The sequence below is a fragment of the Blennius ocellaris genome, assembly GCF_963422515.1.
Source record: "Blennius ocellaris genome assembly, chromosome: 6".
Classification (NCBI taxonomy): domain Eukaryota; kingdom Metazoa; phylum Chordata; class Actinopteri; order Blenniiformes; family Blenniidae; genus Blennius; species Blennius ocellaris.
Window position 1 is genome coordinate 20,957,758 of NC_137655.1, and position 19,536 is coordinate 20,977,293.

At 43.9% G+C, this 19,536-nt stretch overlaps 1 protein-coding gene across 3 annotated transcripts; it reads left to right on the forward strand.

Annotated features, from left to right (window-relative positions):
• Positions 1 to 1,616: 1,616 nt before the first annotated feature.
• LOC308131873 (cohesin subunit SA-2) lies at positions 1,617 to 18,008 on the forward strand. Of its 3 annotated transcripts, none has more exons than XM_080498749.1 (33): positions 1,617 to 1,749; positions 2,731 to 2,885; positions 3,327 to 3,407; positions 3,511 to 3,601; positions 4,281 to 4,445; positions 4,684 to 4,780; positions 4,882 to 4,958; positions 5,075 to 5,146; positions 5,504 to 5,708; positions 5,909 to 6,060; positions 6,152 to 6,225; positions 6,317 to 6,440; positions 6,552 to 6,650; positions 7,519 to 7,598; positions 7,674 to 7,781; positions 7,859 to 7,979; positions 8,376 to 8,493; positions 9,073 to 9,176; positions 9,266 to 9,358; positions 9,473 to 9,559; positions 10,146 to 10,346; positions 11,459 to 11,535; positions 11,614 to 11,701; positions 11,780 to 11,887; positions 12,196 to 12,288; positions 12,401 to 12,575; positions 14,696 to 14,832; positions 15,693 to 15,794; positions 15,865 to 16,016; positions 16,098 to 16,226; positions 16,331 to 16,593; positions 16,670 to 16,745; positions 16,844 to 18,008. In XM_080498749.1, exons 3-33 carry the CDS (start codon positions 3,373 to 3,375, stop codon positions 16,923 to 16,925), a joined length of 3,585 nt encoding a protein of 1,194 aa, XP_080354875.1. In that variant the 5' UTR covers positions 1,617 to 1,749; positions 2,731 to 2,885; positions 3,327 to 3,372; the 3' UTR covers positions 16,926 to 18,008. The 3 variants fall into 3 exon arrangements, with proteins under 3 accessions (XP_080354875.1, XP_080354877.1, XP_080354876.1); XM_080498751.1 differs by having other exon boundaries at positions 16,331 to 16,521; XM_080498750.1 differs by having other exon boundaries at positions 11,780 to 11,860.
• Positions 18,009 to 19,536: the final 1,528 nt, after the last annotated feature.

The window sequence follows — 19,536 nt, forward strand, 5'->3', positions numbered from 1 at the left end:
TGTAGCCCCCCCCCCCCCCCCCCCCCCCTGCTGTGAGTCCATTGTTAGGGATTGAATGTAAGTTTGTTGATCCCTCTTTGCACTACTGTTAGATTTTTTTTTTCTACGTGAAATGAAGTAATAAAATCAAATGCAACAGGACAGGAAGGTGTTTTTTGTTTTGTTTTGTTCTTATTGTGTTGGAATACAACACCTTTTATGGGTGCACATTATGCGTCCACTTTCTCAAACTCAATCTCTTGAGTTAGGAGCCAAATCCCAGCCAGCGATGGACAAAGACAGGATGCTCTGGACAGGTCAGCAGGAACAATGGCCACACATACTCACATCTACCAGCCAGTCAGAGTCACTGTTTAACCTCACAGGCCTGTTTGTAGACTGGAAACAAGAGTACCTGGGGAAAAATCCAGGTTTCAAACCCATGACCTCGCAATGAGGTGAGATTCCAAACTTATTCACTCCCACTCTCCTTTTCCAGCATTATTGAAGATTTAAGTTACCAGACATGTTTGTAATGAAGGTGAGTCTGAATTTGTATAATTCAGTAATAATTACTTTGAGTTTCTTCTTTCGAAATTTAATTGTACACTGGTTTTGTTTTAGAAATCCCATTTGTATACTTTTATTATTGCTTGATCACTTTGAGTTAACTATATCATTTTGATCTCATTTTATGAGGTCATAGCCGAATTTTATTGGTCTGAATATTTGACTATGTGTCTTTGTATTTTTCCATGCATGTGCACTCCTACCTATAAACTACAGGTTAGGTGAGATTTCAGTTTTAACTCAGCTTCTTGAAATAAAGTCCACACCATTAAAAAGCCCTTTCCCCCCTTTATATTTATGCCGTGCATATTTGGAAGGAGCATGCATTTGTTTGACGAGACAGCTGAGTAATGAAAGGTTTACCAAATTCTGAAAAAACTGCACATAGCTTTTCTTTGCGATTGACTTTTATGTGTTGAATTGAATGACTGAAGTCTGAGGAAACAAGACATATTGTGAAAGTGATTTATTTAACAAACAAATGTATTTAAAGAACACACAGCAACAAAAAGCCTCGCCTCTTGTCTTCCCCTCGTGGTCAACAGCCTGCCCACACACTGCAGGTGTGGGCAGGAGGTGAGTGTTCAAGGATTTCAACATTGCACCATAAACTCTCATTGAATCAGCTGGTTTTTTTTTTTGCTTTTGCTTTTACTTCTCGTCTGTGACCCACTTGTTGCAGTCACATCCGTCTTGTCTCACTGGCTCCCCCTGGTGTCCGACTCCCGTCAGGAAACACCATAACAATTCCTTCACGGATCCCTCGCAGGAGCTTCAATGGACGGAGGCCTTCGTCTACATGTCACTCAAAGAGGAGAGCAGCGGGAGTTAAAACACAGCGCGGCGAGGTGCGCTAATGTTCATTTGCTGCTGCAGTAGGAGGAGAAGCCCTGCAAAAACCCGGAGCTGCTGCTCTGGTTTAGCGGTAAACAAACCACACGTTGCCGCCATGTTGCTGTCCGCCTGCAAACACCACCGGAAGTGGGGCTTTAAAGATGATTGACGTGTCCGAACGTCCAATCACCGCAGAGTGTTCCGCCTCAACAGCCAATCAGAGAAGGCTTTTGGCTGTCCAGAAGCTTGACTGTGAGAGCGGCAGCTGAGAAGGATATCTGTAGAAATGTTTTAATAAAGAGTCAAATAATTGTAAATAATTGCACTTTATTGAACCACCCGGGAGACTGAACCTGAATAAAGAGGGTAAGTTACAAACATTTTCGAGAATCCCGCTTGTCGAGTCACATTTTATTGAAGTCAGTTAATGTCTGGATAACCAAGTACATAAGCTGCAGTCTGTCATGGCGAATTAAATCATGTAGTTATGTGCGAGTCCCGATCGAAGCGATCCAAACTTCATGGACTCGAGTGGATCGACTCATCCACTTTGACAAGATGTTAAACTACAGTGACGAGATAAACACGCATGTTCATGTCATCTGATTCTGTCAGTGAATCAATCCCATAATGCTTTGCACTGTTTTGTTGACATGGTGTGTGACATCTGCACATGATCCCACATCCAGAGCTTTCCTCAGAAGACCCCTCATAACCAAGATGCGTGTGTGTGTGTGTGTGTGTGTGTGTGTGTGTGTGTGTGTGTGTGTGTGTGTGTGTGTGTGTGTGTGTGTGTGTGTGTGTGTGTGTGTGAGTGTGTCTGTCTGCAACAACAAAGAAACATTTCATAAAAGATACACAAGAAGCCTTTTTCATGTTGTGTGAAAATGTTTTGTGTTTTCTCCTCTCTTAACACTTAAATACACGAAAGCTGCTAAAATCTTTCCACAGGCTTGTTTTCCAACATTTTGGGATTTTGTGCAAAAAGTCTTATTTTCCCCCCCAAACATCACAGTTGCTTTAAGAACTCTAAATACTGTGTGCGTCATATTGACAGTGGCGTTTTTAATTCTGTTAACATCACTTCATGTTTAAAAAATGACATCTGTGACTCTTTTGAGACAGGAACTACTGACACATTTATATTTACACTTCAAGGAGAATACTTAGCTGCTGTCTTGCAGCTATTTTCTGCATTTTCCTGATGAATTTCGTAGCCAGTGATTGAGGGTAGATCGTTCAAACTGAAATGTTTGGATGAATTTTGCCTTTGACGGTGGTTAAACACATGGTCGATAGCAACTTTGTAAGGTGTTGTTTCTTTTTGTTTTTTTTTGTCTTTTCAAGGGGGAAGCTCTTTAAAAATGAGAAGACATTTGAGTAGAAAGCACTCCACAGTGGGTACACCACGACAGACAAGACTTGACCACTGCAACTATTACACCAACAACAGCGGCGCCTGAGTGAGCGACAGAAGTGACTCAGATACCCGGCTCTCTGAGGTGAGCGACTCGTACGAACTCCAGAAAGTGGCCGGACTGGCAATCATTGAATCACTGGGCAGAAATGTCTTTATCCACCACGCTTAAATCTTGAACACAAACAATGTTTGGAAACATACATTTAATCAGGTGTCCTTCAGGCTGATGTGATCCAGTAAAATAACTCACAAAAGTATTAATGTTAAGGTTTGTTTGTGATCTTTAATTGAACTGCTTGTCATCATATTTGGTGGGAGGTCTAATGATAATCTGCTTTCTCTCTCTGGGGGACAGATTATTCAGGATTACAGGTGTGAATGAGTTAAATTTACCTTGGACTGTTCTACTGGATCAAGATTTATTTTTAGAACATTTCATTCTTTTACTATGACTTCATTATATAACAACATTTAGGTGTTTTACAACACAGCAAATGTAACTGTTCAGTACTATCCTCTGCAGATACGGAGACGCAGGCTTGAGCTCTGTGCAGAGATCTGAGTAGGACATGATACCCGAGCACTCAACCACGGTCGTCTGCAGGTCCTCAAGGCACAACTCAGAACTCGTCACCAGAAATATGGACAAGCCGTCTCGTTAATTAACACGCTAGATATATTTTGCTCTTGAATTTCATGCACCCCAGTGCGGACTCCCAGGACGATGCCTCCTCCTCCTCCAGCCTCATCAACATCTCTGACGACGAATCCGTCAACGAGAATCTACAAAAGAGTGCAGTAAGCGTTGATGCGTGATGGTGCAGCGTTCTCTTTGACTTTACAAGCAGAAGTAGTTGAGAAGATGAGCATAACGAAAAGACGCACAAGGAACAACTGTGATATTATCAGTACTTTCTTTTTTTTTTTAAACATAATATGTATAAGTATCACTGCAGGTCATGATTCCCAATTCAAATAATTTTAATGAGATTCTTTGTGGTTGTTCATGTTAAAATTGAATGAACACTGGCCTGGTTGACTCTTATGGGGAGCATAAGATGTGGCGTCACACACAATATACTATATTGACAGAAACACTCTATTACTCAGAAAACAAGATGTTTTTCTTCTGGCCTGAACCGGTGGGGTTGTCTTTTTTTTGTGTTGAAATAAGGTTTGGGTCACATGTGAGCAATAAAGGGATGTTTGTTCCACTTTCACCTGCAGTGAAATCTTATCCTCAGATTCAGGTTCTTGTATATTAGAAGGTGGCAGAACTGCACATAATTTAGTGAAGTCGAAGTACAAATACTTCTTGTAAAGATCACATAAAAGCAGAAATACAGATTCAACATGTTAAAGTAAAAAAGAGAAGGAAATAATTCAAACCTCTACTTCAAAAATGAAAAGTTGTTGCTGTTACTGTGTTTTAAGCTGAAAAAAAAACAACCTTCCAACCTTTGTCAAACCTCTGCAGAAACGGAAGTGGAGAACGCCAGAGGGCTCGGAGGATGTGGAGCGAAAGACGGCCAAAGCCAGCTGCAGCAGCGCCGGCCAAGAGGGAAGCAGACACGACACAGAGGAGCAGGTGGAGGCCGTCACCCTGTTTGAGGTGATCACCATGGGCAGGAACGCCGTGCAGGTAAAAAGAAAAGGATGACCTTTGCCCGATCTGCACAAAATCAAATGAAGTTGAATGAACTGGTCCAGTAATGGTGATTCCTCGCCTCTCAAGGCAACACGCATTGCGCAGTTCACAACAGTGTTTAAGTTGAGTAACGTCAAGATCTGAGGATTTAATAAGTACTATGTCCTAAAAATGGAACAGATGTGACTCTTTTAAATCTAATCTTTATTCAACCATGTTTCACGTCGAGCAGGTGGTGATAGACGACTGGATCCAGACGTACGTAGCAGACAGGGACTCGTCGCTCCTCGACCTCATCAGCTTCTTCATCCAGTGCTCCGGATGCAAAGGCAAGTGGAGACACTGGTTATGCAGGCTGAGCACACCGAGGGGGAAATAACACTGCGCCCTGAGTCTCACACACACACACACACACACGTGCTTCTTCCAGGTGTGGTCACTGCAGAGATGTGCCAGAGCAAAGGGGACAGCGGCGTCATGAGTAAGATGGTCGAGGAGCTGGATAAGGTGAGAGGATTTCTTGTCTGTCGTCTTCATGTCACTGCTGCGGATAAATAAGTGTGTCAGACCTCGTGTGTGTGTGTGTGTGATTCGCAGCACATGCGTGACCTGCTGTTTTTCAGGTGGCCGGTATGCAGTACAAGAAGTTTCTGGCCTTCCCGTGGATTCTCACTGTCACCTGGCCAATGGATATCGTCAGTCTTCTCTCTACTTGATATTTTCAGTGCATCTGGCTTCTCTTGAGTGAAAAGAGTTTTCAACATATCTGTCAGGTCTCCACGTGAACATAGACCCTCCCCTTTAAGATGCTTTTACAGAGCCGTTTTAATCTACAGTATAACACTCAGTGGAACCACACCGTGATTATCGCTTTATCTTCTTACCAAATGAGTCGCATTCAAACTCTCAACCTTAACTAACCTAACTTTAACTTGCCGTCCACTCCTGTGTTCTCTGCAGCCTGTTATTAGTGCTTCGGTGAAGTAAGTCAATGTTTCCTCTCCTCTCTCTCTCTCTCTCTCTCTCTCTCTCTCTCTCTCTCTGTGCTTTAGGATAGTGCAGAGTATCTGCTCGTGCAGCCTCCTCCGCACGGCCGCTGGTTTTACTCAGACTTCTCTGACTTTGTGTCTGTGTTGGTGGCTCGCTGTCAGCACAGCATCCTGTTTGACAACTACCTGATGAGCTCGCTCATCTCGCTGCTGACCGAGCTGTCCAACTCCTACGTCCGGGCGTTCAGACACACCTGCACGCTGGCGGGTGAGGCGCGACTCGGTTGACTAGGGAGGGAGGGGAGCCGAGAAGGTTCACCCTTTCATTTAGTTGAGGCGGCGTTCACGTTCTCCCTTTGAGACAGGACCAAACCCGGGGAACGTGAACGTGCCCTTATACATTGCAGTTAAACGAATGTGCTATATGAACTGCTCTGCGCTCTCTTGATGTGAATGTTTTCTGAGAAGCCTTGAAGCTGCTGAGCTCTCTGGTGAGCGTCGCCCTCAACCTCAGTGTGGGGATTGAAAACAGTCAGAAACTGTACGAGGTGAAAAAGAAGGAGAAGGGGAGGGAGAAAGCCAAGCAGCACCTGGTGAGGATACAGAAGAAGATTGCAGAGGTAGGAGACTTGCCTCTATGGGAAAATGATTGCAAGATTTTATTTATTTATTTATTTAACATGTGAGTGACTGTTTGTCTCCTTTGACAAGTTGCAAGAGAAGCAAGCAGAGCTTGAGAGCATGATGGACATCATCTTCAAAGGCGTTTTCCTCAAGAGATATCGGTACAGATTGTCTGACGTTCAGCGTCCCTTTAACGGTTCGCACAGATATATTTTTTCACTTACGTGTGAAATGCTGTTGCGGTTTCCTCAGCGACGTGCTGCCAGAAATCCGTGCCATCTGCATGGAGGAGTTGGGTTCGTGGATGAAGCTCTACAGTTCCGGTTTTCTTAACGATTGTCACCTCAAGTACTTGGGCTGGATGATGTACGACAAGGTAAATAAACGGCGACCTTCACTCGCTCACAATGGTCATGGGACTCTGAAGTGATTGATTTGTGATGCTGGCGTTCAGAGCGACTCAATATTTGCGCGCGTCGTCTTTCAGGAGGCCGACGTGCGGCTCAAGTGTGTGTTGGCCCTGCAGGGTCTGTACGAGAATCCTCTCTTCTTGCCGAAACTAGATCTGTTTACCAGCCGCTTCAAGGTAAGCAGACCTCCTCTGGGAAAAACAGAAACAAAAAAGCAATTATTTGATCTAGTGTCTGGATTAATTATTCATTTACTGAATAATTTGTGCCAATTAAAATAGTTTTTTGTGTATTTTCACATCAGGTTTAATGTAATAACATCAGATGACCCATCCTGCATTCTCCGTCCGGTCAGTTAGGGTGGCGTAATGTTTTAAGTCCGTCCACTTCCCGTTGTCATGCATGTGCAGTGTTACTTCTGTATTGATCCTCTACGGGGCAAGTGAACATATTTTGGTAACGCCCGTGTTTCTCCTTGTTTCTCCCAATCTCACACGGATGAGTTAATGACAGTAAGAGAATGTAGGAGGACATAGTTGTGTTAAACACTGTGACGGCGGCTTCTGGTGAGACGTTTAGATTGTTGTCAGAGTTCTAGTGTGTGTGAACGTTGTGGGATTTCTAGAATGCGTGAGGGGTCCCTAGACACGGACGTTGTAGAACGTTGGGAGATTTCTTGCACAGGTGGCATCCTGTCACGGGACCACGCTGGAATTCACTTTCATGAAATTAAATTCAATGATTTGGTTCGCTGAGCATGTTTTGACAGTATGGTGTCCATCAGGAATCACTATCTTTTCTCATTTCAAGGTTTATTGTTCACATGGGTCCTTGATTCTGTTAAATTATATTGTTCTCCAGCAATACCTGATAAATGTTTGTAGCCAGACTTAAATTATCCAGCTGTAATCTTGGTTATATGATACTGGACACGATATTGAGATTGGCACTACATATTACAATTGAAACTAGTACATTTAATTTAAATATGTTAAAAATCACCGAGTGTCAGGTTTCTGGTTTCAGTGCTGCTCTGTGCTTCAGGACCGGATGATCTCCATGGCCCTGGATAAAGACGGAGAAGTGGCGGTGCAGGCCGTGAAGCTACTCGTCATAATTTCGAAGTACGGTTGATTTCCTCATTCGTTTCCAATCGTCTTTATTTGGCTGCGTTTTCATCTCACCTCACTCCTCCGCAGAACGTCCGACGACCTGCTCGCCGCAGACGACTACAGGGAAGTCCTCCAGTTGGTTTACTCCTCACAGCGCCCCCTGGCGGCCACCGCGGGGGAGCTGCTCTTCTCCAGGTACGGCTCACCTCGCGGACCAGCCACGTATCAGAGGCCTACTGGGACGTTCACACCGCCTGTCCTTTGTCTCTCAGGCTTCTCAATGCTGCCGCTCCTGCGTCTCGTCCTCGGAAAAAAGTGAATCAAGTCGAGGCTCATAAACGACAAGCGTTCACGAAACTGAAAGCTCTGCTGAAGTTCTCCCAGAAGTCTGAGGTGAGAAGATCCCGATCCTCTTACTTATAGATTATAGACGTTTTATTGAAATTGTCTCAGTTTAATTTCTCGGTGCACTCCAAACTAGTCATGTTTGACAAAAATTTGAGCTCTTTTTATTTCCCTGTTCTTATAACAGCATCATGATGCTTCCTGCACTGCCATGTTGTTCAAATAACGCATCAGATGGTTGGTGGTGTTTGGTGCAATTGACACACAGTTTATAGAAAACTAATACAAATCAGGACCTTCATTTAAGTCACCACTGAAAAGTCACAATATTTTTTAAAACAGACTCTGACATGACCTCATTCAGTTTATGGAAACACAGATTGTTACATTTCAGGATTTTCAGTTGAGTTTTGCAGTAATGTGGGTTGATCTGTATTCCCTCAGCTGCACAACCATGTGGTGTACCTGGTGGACAGTCTGTGGGACTGCAGCGGGTCTCTGCTGAAGGACTGGCCAGCCATCACCTCGGCACTGCTGCAGGAAGCCTCCTCAAAGAGTGCAGGTAAGAAAATACGTATGTTCTTGAGAGTGTACAAGACGGCTGTGAGGCCTGTGATGTGTTTGTTTGAAGATTCTGACACTGTCACCTTCATTCACTCACCATCTGTAACGGCTGCTGTGCGAGGTGCTGTGATGAAACCTGATTGGTTAGAATGACATTTCTGTTAATATTGCAGGATAAGGTGGACGAATTGTTCGACAATTTGGACAAATGATGCACAAACTGGTTTTTGTTGATATTCTTACTACCTGAAACCTGAACTTTTGTCTTTTTGTGATACCCCAGCTGACTTCATCACCGAGTTCAAGACCTGTTTTAACTGTCATTTTTTTTTTTTCAATTTTAATTTGATGAGAAACCAAAACATATCAAGTTAGAGCCAGTGCATATAATTCAAATTAAAACATTGTTTTTTTAAATTATTTTCTTTTACAGCACACATAATGGAAACCAATATTCAATTAATTCAATTAAAAGTAAAATGATGGCGATTATTTTTAGTGGTAAAGTTCTATCTACATATAAGGATAATAAGACATTCATAAGTCCACAGTGATATTGTTCTATGTGTGACCTCAGGTTTCACAGAGGAGGAACAAGCCGTGCTGGTGGAGATCTTGCTGGCGTCGGTGCGTCACACCTCAGAAGGCTCGGCCCTGGCGGGAAGGATCGGACCGAAGAGGGTCAGTGGGAGACAAACGTTCGGACGCGAATGACTAAAAGCACACAGTCGTAGTGTTGTGTCAGTTTTCTGTCTGTTTCCTGACACCAGGCATTGAGCACCAGAGAGAAGAAGATTCAGTTTGACGAGTGTTTAAAGCTCACCAAGCATTTCCTCCGGACGCTTCCTACGTTACTGTCGAAGGTACGAGTCCAAACATCCCCGTTTCGTCAGCCAATTCTGTTTTCAGATCTCTTTACTCGCTGTCTGGCTCTTTGGCTTTGCTAACCTCTGCTCTTTGTGGATGTTTTTTTCTAGTTCTCAAGTAGCTGTGACGTCGCGGCGTCCCTGATGACGATTCCTCAGTTCTTCCTCCCACAGTGTCCAGAGGCTGAAAACCCAAAGGTCTGCACACGAGCATTTTAAATTACACAAATTATATCCATACATCGCCCTTCTATACCTCTTCTATCGACTCAAGATAAAACCCTTCTCATACACAGCCTTCAGGGAAGGATCCTCGTGACAAGAGTGCTAAAGAAACTCTATCATAGAAATAAAGACAAACAGGAGTGTTAGAATTAAGATCATTTAGACCTTTGGGCTGGTTAAAGTGACAAATCCAGATTCTGATGAAATATACCAGCTGAAAGAGGAATTGTAGTTGCTGCTTCGGCTGCAACATGAACTGAGAGAAGTCCAACCAACATCTTATTATTTGCCACAAATCATGTAATCAGCTTTTTAATAATAGGGAATTCTGAATATTTCTTTTGTATTTCTCTTTAAAAGTCTGTATCGTGGTTTCCTGTTAATGTTGGTTAAAAAAATTATTTTTTTTTAGTTTAAAATATATTTTAATAAGTAATCAATCACGTCAACAAAAAGGTTTCTAAATCTCCAAAGTATCAACAAACTTTAATCATTGACCCATATTATAAGGTATTTTTTAAAACTGCGTGCGTGTCACGACGTGGTTTCGCCTCCACAGGTCTTGTCCAGCCTGATGGCCGAGATGGAAGCAGTTTTGGACCATCGCTCCGGCCCCGCCGTCCTTGAGGCGGCGGCCTGCACCTTCCTCAGCCTCTGCAGTGAAGAGACGGCCTGGAGCCCCGCGGCTCGAGGCGCCAGAGATTCTCTGGTCCAGCGCTGGGTGGACCACCTTAAGACCCTGCTGGGGGACTCGCTCAAGGTGAGGGACACTGGAAGACGGGACTGCGGTTTGTCAGGGTTTGTTTTTTTTTTTTCTTTTTTCTTACTTGGGCTGAAGTGAGGGAGTTCCACAAGTTTCCAGTTCGGAACCGGTCTTGTTTATTCAATTATTTTTTTAACAATAACAACTTGGGGAGTAACTTTTACAAATGTACAAAATGTAAAGATCTTTGTCCTGATTCAAATCAATTCAATGCAACTTTATTTATATAGCACCAAATACAACACATTCAACTGTGACTGATGGACTTGTGATGATTTATGTAGCTGCATCGTCAGTTAAGAAGAGTCTTGATGAGCTTCACACTGAATTTGAGCGTCTCGTTACAAAGGCCCTGAAAGCTTCATGACTTCAAAAGGAGAAAATAGTAGTTTTTTTGTTGGGTTAAAGACAAACAGGTTTTTACTCTCCATGGAGAACACGTATGTTTTAAGAAAGCTTAAAGCTCTACTTGGCTTTAAAAAAAAATTTAAGAGACGAAAATCCTTTTCAAAGACAAACATGAGAATAGTTTTTTTATTTTTTATGAATGTGCTGGATTATGGGAAGCATTATTTACATGAAAGCTTCAGCTCGGCCCAGTTTGGATCTTCTTTCACAGAGTTCTTCATTTAAAAAATGTCTGGACCGCCGCTGTGCTATAGTGGAGATCCTCAGTAGAAAGGTTGTTTCCTGCATCGTGCTCCTAAAACAATCTGCCAAAATCACTTCAGCACTTTATCTCCAAACTATTTCAACAAACTGATTCATAAATGAACATAATTGCTGTTCTTGAACTGAACTAATGTTTTTAAGTGTTAATTCTATTTAAGTTTGGGTTTTTTTGTACTGGGTTTGCCAAGTCTCTCTCCCTAAAATAGATTTTAATCTCAAAGGGTAACGTGAAGGTTGAATAAACATCAATAAACATTCTTCAGTGCAAGAACTCAAGCAAAGAGAAATTAATCTTTCGTGGTTTTATAGTTGAAGAGAGTCCAACAAAAATCACCTCTTTTGATCAACTATTGTAGGTAATATAAGTGATGTAGTCCAGTTTAATTCACTTCCATCGTCCATCCTGAAAATACCTGGTTTCTGTCTCTCTCCAACAGAATGAAGTGTTTTCAGCCGACGAAGAGCAAAGAAGAGAAATTCTCACGACGCTAAAGAAGCTCAGGGCGTTCCACAAGTAAGACCCGACAGGCACAATGACGTTTGCGGCTGCAGCTTTGTCCCGCTGACGTGTCCATGCGTCCGTCTGACACAGCTGCCACGACCTCAGTGGGCGGAGTCTGTTTGACCTGCTCTCGCCTCTCCTCCCAGCCGAGAGCAGCCAGGACAAAGTGCCGCCCGAGGTACTTGCCGGCAGACCTGCGACGGGCCGCCGCCGCTGCCTCGTCACGGTCATCCTCAGTTCGTTGCTTTGTCTGCAGGTGCTGCTGGAAGTGCTGCAGTGTTTGTGTTACTCCCTCCTCTGGTCCCTGAACACAAGCGAGGAAACTGTGACCTGCAGAGTGAGTCACTGCTGGTTTACTTCTCAGGTGTGACGCTGATCGTCTTAACCTGTACGACCGTTTGATGGGGTGGGACAGGGTGTTCATGCTCAAACCATCTCCGCATCTCGATACATAACTGAGCAGCTTTATACATATAAGCGTAGTATGTATGTACGTAGTATGAAATCACCTGCAGTCCAACAAACATTGGGAGAAACTCAACAATCAGTGCAAAGTGAAGTAAAGACAAAAAAAACAACAACCCAGTAGCAGTTGATCTTCTGTCTGCTTTTAGGCGCCTGTACATTATGAAAGCTGCATATTGAACATATTGGTGTGTCTATGTGTTTCAGGATGAAGCTGTGGTCCTGCAGCTCCAGCTGCACCTCTTCTGTGCGAGAAGCGGCACTTGTCTCGCTCACAACGAACAGAGTGTGAGGCAACAGGTAGGACCAGCTTCTCCTGCTCCCTGCTGCTCATCGCATCGCCTCCCTCCTGAACCCCCTGAGCCTCCCGAGCCTCCTGAACCTCTTCCCCGTTCCGCTTCGTCCATTTCAGGCTTTTGTGGGCGTGTGCGACGTCCTGATGGCTCACTCCTACCAGCTGCAGGTGTGGGACTCCGCGCACGCCGTGCCGCTGCGCGACACTCCCAGTCCCCAGCTGCAGAGGGAGCTGTTGTCCTGCGTATGCAGCCAAGTGTTTGTGGGAGCAGACTCTGATGGCCAGAGCAGGGGTGAGTGAGAGAGAGAGACCTCAGCATGTTTACACGTCCTGTCCCGGCACATCTGAAGCTACAAAGAGGTGAAAACACCCCCCCCCCCCCCCACCCTGTTGTGGGGAATGTGTTTAGCTTGTAGCTGCTTCACTTTGAAGGATGTTTGAGTTCGGCCGTGCAGAGGGACGCATGTGCAGCGTTAACCTTCATCTGCTCTGTGTTAAATCTAAAATTAGGACGATTATGTGGTTGCTCTGAAGTTAATTGAAAGCGAAGCCAGCAGGCAATTGACAGTTATGTGGATATGGACTGAGAAACAAACAAAAAAAGACTTTCATTTTAACTCTGAACTGAAGTAAAACAGTTTGTATTTTCAAATATTGGGCATTTTTATTAATGAAGCGGAAGAATTCCAAGTCAGGTTTTAAGTTCAATATATTTTTTTTCTCCTCCAAACAAAGTTCAGATGCACAAATTTCCTGTACATCATCTGACTTTTAATCCTTCCTTCTTTCGGTCGCTAATTCAACCGTCGGCCTCCGAAACATTGTCTTAAACGAAACCATGTGGGGCGTTCGGAGGGACCCGTCTCCCCGGTGGAGCCGCTCAGCAAGTCATCGACATGTGAAACATGACAAGGGCCTCCGAGACACGGCTTTTTGTTTAAAGGCCACAAAAAGGCTGAGAGCTGTGGGAACCTTCGCTTTCACTCTCACAAAAAAACACAGGACTTTGCAAGCTCATGCGTTTCGCACGTCAAGGCGTCGCCCCGTAAGTCGATACGACTCGTAAAAAGTAATGCGACCTGGTGGGAAGCACTGTCACGTCACAAGAACGAAGAGTCCAGGTTGGAATCCGGGTTCGGGACCCCCCGTCGATGGGCGGTTTTGCATGTTCGGCCATCGGTCAGCTGGGATCGTCACTGGCTCCCGGTGGTGTGAACCTGGGTCCAGTTTGTTTTAGAACCTAGAGAAGACTCCTGTTTGAGTCTGGGTTTCCTGAACGTTGTGCGTGGAGGTTGGGCACATCTGACGAAAGCAGCCTGGTTATACTTATAGTTATGGTTATGGTTACCATATTTAAAGTATGAGGACATGAAAAGTACTTTAAGGATATACTTAGTTACTCCACAGCCCGGCAGACGTGCTGCTCGGTAGATGGCACTCTGACTCCGCTGCTCCCGGCGAAGCTCGGCTGGTATTAAATGCGCAGCCACACATTGGGCCCGCCAAGTCGCTGCAGCGCTGCCTGCTGACTGTAAATGGGGTCTGATTTCCAACCTGACCTGACAATTGACCCCCAATTACAAAGGGAGCCCCGTTAATATCCTCCGACTGAAACAGGGTGGACTAATTTGTATGAAAGGAACGCCGGGGACTTTGTTATGCAAAGCGGCGCGGCGTGCGAGCCGATGACAGCGGTGGGCCCGCCGTCTGCTGCGAGATGAAGAAAAACAAGATTGACACGTTGGAAATGCGAGGGGGTGTTCTCTTTGTAAAGTCCTGCAGGTAAACTTGTGAATTCATTCGCCATAACGACAGCGTTGCATTATCTCCACAATAGCTTCGACTTTCGCAGACATATTGCATCCAAATATGGGCGAGTCCAGAGAAGTCAATAACGGTCCTGGTGGGAATCTCTTAAATGTTCAACCAAATACAATCCAGGATTATTGGTTTTTGAACATGTAATAAAAAGCTATTGTTTTATTGGATTTGCCTGGTAACGATTGCGTTATATAGACAGTGTTTTCTATTAGCTGCTGGATCAGAGATCACTCGGAGGGCAAGGGCACCGAGTTAAATCATAAAATCAGGGCAATGTCTTTCCGTGAGAAAATTCCATTAACTCTGGCTCACCTCCGAGCCTATTTTATTAGCCTCGTGAAAGATTGAAGCCACATGGTGTCACAACCATAACTCCAGTTCTTATGTTATCTTTGATTTCCACCTGCTAAAGCCATTGTCCCCCGACTAACTAAAACACGTCTTCCTGCCTCTTGCTTTGTTCTCATGTTTCTGTTATATGATTTCTCATGATTAATCGCTGCTTGTGCCCCTCTCTCTCTCTCTCTCTTCCTCTCTCTCTCTCCCTCCTTCCTTCAATCTCACGCTTCAAATGCATCTGGGCCTCCTCAGTCATTGACGACTCTGAAGTGGAGCGGCTGGAGGACCTTCACAGGAGGAGAAACCTGCTGGCGGCCTTCTGCAAGCTGATCGTCCACGGGGTGCTGGAGATGACCTTCGCCGCAAAGGTCTTCATGTTCTACGTGAAGGTAAAGGCGGGACTCCCTGAAGGCGTGGGGGGGGGGGGGGGGGGGAACACTGTCGGTTTCATTAAAACTCAAAACAAACACTCTGATGGTCTGATCCAACATGAAAGTCCAGTCTGAAGGACTCCAAAGTATTTATTGATATACTGAAATGACCTGAAATGAGTGTCTTTGTTTTGTTTTTTTCCCCCCTCAATGTCAAAGTGACAAAACACTCTGAAGAGACTCGAGTAGTAATTTGAACAAAGACAAACTAATATGAACAGTATAATAGACGGCCTGCACAAGTGTATAAAAGTATTAATTTCATTAAATTTCATTCAAACTTGAGCCCTACAACTTTAATATTAGTAAAAAAAAAAAAAAGATGTATGACCATGATGAGTCTTTCAGATGTTTTGTGTTCAGAGCAAAATGTGTTTTTACACATAAAGTAAAAAACGTGCATATAAATATCTAGATTTTTTTTTTTACAAACAATCCAACATTTCCACTAATGAATATAATGTTTCCATTCATGCAGTGTGACGAGTTCATGTCTTATTGTATATTCACTTAATCTGATGATTTCTTTTATTGAAAGCAAATTTCTGTACATAAAATAACAAAAGAAAACCTACAAATGTCTTTTATATCCAAGATAGTATTTGTAATGCATCTAAAAAAACAAGTTTTCTTTTTCTCACAGCTGAATATATTAAGAAAGAGGGGAAATAAACCTTAACAGATTGATGGAGACGGTTTAAAAGAGGTTGAAGTCGCTTCTTCACCCTTTAACGTTCTGTTGAATAAACAACCTGTTGACCAACCGTCAATGAGGCGGAGGTTTCCTGAGCGAGACGTGTGTCTGTGCCTCTTCTCAGTACTACAATGACTTTGGGGACATCATCAAGGAGACGTGGTTACGGATCAGGCAGACGGACAAGATGGCGAGCGCCAACGCGCTGGTGGACTGTCTGCAGCAGGTACGAATCCCCCCCGGGTTCGCCGGCTTGCCGGCAGGCGGATGCTGACGTTTCTCTCCGCCGCCCTCAGCTGTTCGTGCGACTGAAGCGGGAGCAGGAGAGCGCCGGCAGCCTCCCCCCCGGAGTCCAGACCTTCACCAGCATCAAGGAGCTGGCGCGGCGCTTCGCCCTCAGCTACGGCGACCTCCTGAGGTTTCGCGAGTGCATGGTCATGATCCACAGGTCGGCCAGTTTTGTATTTGTGCCACGGCGAAAGAAAAAAGTTCCAGCGCCTCAATCCTGTGTGTGTGTGTGTGTGTTCAGGAACGGCATTGAGTTCGTGTTCCGAGACTTCAGCCAGACTTCAGAGACGGCGACGCCGCCGTACCTCACCTACCTGGCCATCCTCAGAGAATTCTCCGGAAAACTGCTCCAACCCGACAGGAAGACGGTGTAAGCGCTGCGAGCAACACGCCGCCTCTCAAACTTCTCAAAGTGCTCCTCTGAAAGTGTGTGTGTGTGTGTGTGTGTGTGTGTGTGTGTGTGTGCGTGCGCAGCTTCTCCTACCTGCAGCAGTGCACGGCGGAGCACGCCATTGACCTCAGGAAGGAGCGCTGGCTGCCGCTCATCTACTACCGTGCGTCGCTATTGGCCGCGGCCGACGTGGAGGACGCCGCGTCCAACGTGACCGCGGACAGGAAGCCCCCGCTGCCCAATCGCTCGCCACTCCCACGCCAGAACCTGGAAGGTGAGGAGCGACAGGACGGAGGAGGGGGTTTGAGTCGAGGAAAAACGTTTTCACGGGACTTAAAGCTTTCAGGTTTGACCACATCTATTCCCTCCCTTGCTCCACTGCAGTTTACGCGTCGGCGGCTCTTTTGTTTTTGTCTTTGCAGGTGTGAAGTCGCCGTGTCGCTCCAGCCCGGCTGAGTTTAAAGTGGGAAACATTCACAAGCCGAACTTGAGTCCGAGGTGAGCGACATGACTTCCTCCTCAGAACAACTCCTCAACAAAGCAGATTCTTCTCTTCAGGGATTTTTCTTTTTCTTTTTCTTTCTTTCCCTCATCAGATATTCCAAAACAAGCAGTGAGTTGGATCCTGTGCCGGAGCCTCCTGCTAAAAGACCCCGTCTGGAAGGGTCCAGTAACTAGCCGACAACACGACAACATGGAGGAGGAAACGCGTCGGCAAAAACTCCGTCCTCCATTTTTTTTTTTTCCCTCCGTTTCCTTGTGACATCAGGGTTTGTGACGTGACTCCTTGTGACGTTAGGAATCATCGGTCCCAGGTCTCTGGTAACCCGAAGACATCGGAGGATTTGACTCGGTTCACTGACTGGAGTCATTGACTTCACTCCGGTCAGCGAATCTCAGCAACGAGTTTCACCTGCTGCTTGATTCTCACGTGACCCGAAACACGTTCTGCACTTGTTCTGACGACGATTCACGTTCTGATGGTGACGACGCTGCGACACTTTAAATCTGTAGAGTGTGTACCTGTGTATACGTCGGGGACAGGATGTAAACACGCTCTCAGGAACAAGATTTGTTGATTAATATAGAAAGATTATATTTTATTTGTTGGGGGAGGGGTGGGTGATCTGAGTCCACAACATGAACCCAGTTTCCCGCCGCCACTGGTCACCGACACACTTTTCATTTATTTTTCTACTATGTGTCGGTGCGTTCTGCTTATGGGAAGGTGCAATCCTGCAGGATGAAGGTAACGGTTACCTTTCACGCAAACAAGCGATGCTATAAAGATAATAAAGGTGCAGCTAAAAGTTCTTTTGTGTAAAGAGATGGAGGGGATCTTTAAAAGTCCCGTCTGACAAGCTTCTGCCAGTGTGGTCAACATATGACAACGTATTTTTGTCGTCTTTAATCCTGATTAGGCCGCTGAGCGGGTCCACTGATCATCCTCGCTACCAGAGGGGCCAAATAGTAGAGAATTATGGCAGCTATCGTCAAGGAAAGGAACAAATCTACATCTTTAATTTTCATCAACAGGCTGTTTGAGATATTTTGCCTCACGAATATAAATAAATGTAAAAAAAAAAGATCATTGTGAAACGAGCTGTTAAATCACATGTCCTCCTCACATTAAGCCAGAACAACAAGACATATTCTGAGGAAAGTTATTCTAAATTGTCAACACGATTGCTGTTCTGATGTATACAACTGAAATGTCTCAAAACTATTTGTACTTTCTTTTTTTTTTTTCCCCATGTTCCATCCAGAAATAAAAGAAATGACTTTGTGCTTCATTTCATGTGATTTTACAGAAATATGTAAAACATCTTGAACACAGTGTTTGTCTATAGAGAAAAGTTTCTCAGGCTTCAAGATTTCTGTTGCAAAGCTGCAATACGTTTTTAGAAGTGTGTTTTAGAGATACTCGAACAGAAACGATGTGATGTGATTCAATTACAAAGAATAACGTTCTCAAACAGACTTGATTGGACTTATTTGACTACATTTGAGGCATTTTCACACCAATAACTCTTCTGATTGGCTGTTTTTCGAGGACGGTTTCTCTGTATTTCTGTAAACTTGTATAAATCTCTAATTTATACAAATTTATCAAATTCCACAAGGATAATTTTTGTGGCCATCATTAAATATTAACAAGTAATAAACCAGTCACAAGGTTTATTCCACCAGATTTTCTTTATTAACCCAGTCCTCGTTCCCTTCTTTGAATTCTCTGCTTTACTCGCCTTTTCATCAGTTCATTTATTTGAACCGAATCACATTTCAGCAATGGAAACATGATAACAAGCTCTCAGACCAGACGCTCTCCTGGGTTACTGTTGTGGTTTCTGCTGCTTTAAATTTAAACTGCATAAAATTTCTTTTTTTTTATCCTTTTGTGTTTTTGAAGATGGAAACCACAGCTTCAAGTATGTTTTTAAGCTGTTTTACTCACACATAACATAACCACAGTCATCCCAGATGACAGACTCTAGGAAAAGTCATTTCAGCAGCACAGACAGATCGCTGGTCGACTTTACATGAAAACATGATATTGCGTGTAAGTGGAGGATTTTTTCTGTTATTACAACTTAATGGATGGAAAACCGGATTTAATCACATTTTCATTTGAGGATACTCTTGGTTTTGTAACCTGCAAGCTTGAATATATTTTGACTGTGCAGAATAAGACTGGTATTTCGACAATGTACAAGAAGTTCAAAAAATCCGACAGCAAGTCCTCATGTGCCCGACTGTTAATGGGAGAAACTTGGGAGTCTGTTTAAAACTTTCACAGTAATTATATTCCCTCGATCGTCTAATTTATAAATCGAATGAAAAGTAATTTTCCACAACATGAAACGTTTAATTCACAATCACTTCAAAGGTTAAAAAAAATTATTTGAAAATCAAGATTAACATTCATAGGCATGTGCTGATTAGATTCTTAAATACATTTAGTTTTAGTTTATTTCAAAAGTTGTAAAAGTGAGCAAAACTATACCCAAGAAAAAAAAAAAAGGTGAGCATTTCAATACTTAAAAATGTTAAAAAGGACCACTCGTATAAAAACTATGAATAATAATGCTCACCAGCTTATACATTGTACAAATCACATTGTTTTGTAAAACGAGTGAGGGAATAAACCCAGTTTAAATATTTAAGGAGAAAGTATATGTTTGATTTTGATCAGTTATGTATCACTCATCTGCATAATTGTCCTGTAATGGTGCGTCTTTGCACTAATTTTAAAGTCTCAGTATCTCAATAACCTTAAAGAGCACTTTTC